General features: G+C 56.5%; 1 protein-coding gene across 1 annotated transcript; it reads left to right on the top strand.

Annotated features, from left to right (window-relative positions):
* Positions 1-427: 427 nt before the first annotated feature.
* Positions 428-1,069, top strand: VDBG_02808 (conserved hypothetical protein; the record flags this gene model as incomplete). The annotated part of the gene is made up of 1 exon (XM_003006623.1): positions 428-1,069. The coding sequence occupies one exon, from the start codon at positions 428-430 to the stop codon at positions 1,067-1,069; it is 642 nt and encodes a 213-aa protein (XP_003006669.1).
* Between the last annotated feature and the right edge of the window lie 23 nt (positions 1,070-1,092).

Below are 1,092 nucleotides of genomic sequence, written 5' to 3'. Positions count from 1 at the left end.
GTGTTGCATCCGCCCGCTGGTTGGCTTCTCTGTAAGGCAGCAGACGCACTCCCCCACTTGCAGCGCCCACTCGGTATCCGATGAATCTGAGGACCATGTCAAGAATGAATCTGGCGATCCGGCCTCGGTCCCCGTGCAGAAGCGCCGCCGTGTCACAAGAGCGTGCGACGAGTGCCGGCGCAAAAAGATCAAGTGCGACGGCAAGCAACCATGCACACACTGTTCGGTCTACAGCTATGGTAAGCCTCTCTCTTGCTCCGACCTTTTTTATCATGATTTGCGGCGCAACGGCGCCCGCCAACTAATCACACCCCCCTCAGAATGCACATATGATAAGCCTTCGAACCGCCGTAGGAACCCAGCACCGCAGTACATTGAAGCATTGGAAAGCCGTCTGCAGCGAGCCGAAGCTCTCCTGCACAAGTTCATGCCCGATGTCGACCTCAGCGACCCGAACCTCGACCCCACCGTACAGCAAGAGTTCCGAAGCCGAGAACTCGCACGCAGTCAAGCAAAGATGAGACAGGACCACATGGGCCCTGGTGATCGAGAAGACGCCCAGCTCTTGTCCATGATTGAGTCCATAGGTCAGTTGGACATGGACGATCGCGGCGGCTGGGACTTCCACGGCGTGTCCTCTGGTGCTGTCTTTTTGCGACGAATGAATGAGAACTTCCAGGGTCTCATGGGCCCTGCCACAAAAGCGCCGTTCCTCCCACGGAAGGAACGGCCGTATGGCCTGACGAAACTGGACTCCCCAGCGTCAGCCGGCAGCTCGCCACAAGATTTGACGCTCGCCCACGGGTCTGAACTGCCTCCAAAAGAGTTCGCCCGCAAGCTTTGCTACTACTCATTAAGCTGCGGAACCTGTCTCATTCGGATTGTGCACGCGCCGACGTTCTGGGACATGTTTGACAACATTTACGACAAACCACACGAAAGCTACACACAAGAAGAGCAAAGGTATCTCGGTCTGTTGTATGCTGCCATGGCACTTGGCTGCATGTACAACAACCTGGACGACAACTCGGCCTCCGTGACGTATCAGGAGGCCCTGAATCAAGGGTAAGCCTGCCAGCCTTGGTATGCATT

Source organism: Verticillium alfalfae, genomic scaffold (assembly GCF_000150825.1).
Source record: "Verticillium alfalfae VaMs.102 supercont1.3 genomic scaffold, whole genome shotgun sequence".
Classification (NCBI taxonomy): Eukaryota; Fungi; Ascomycota; class Sordariomycetes; order Glomerellales; family Plectosphaerellaceae; genus Verticillium; species Verticillium alfalfae.
The sequence above is the reverse complement of the archived record's forward strand: the minus strand, read 5'-3'. Positions and strand labels throughout refer to the sequence as shown.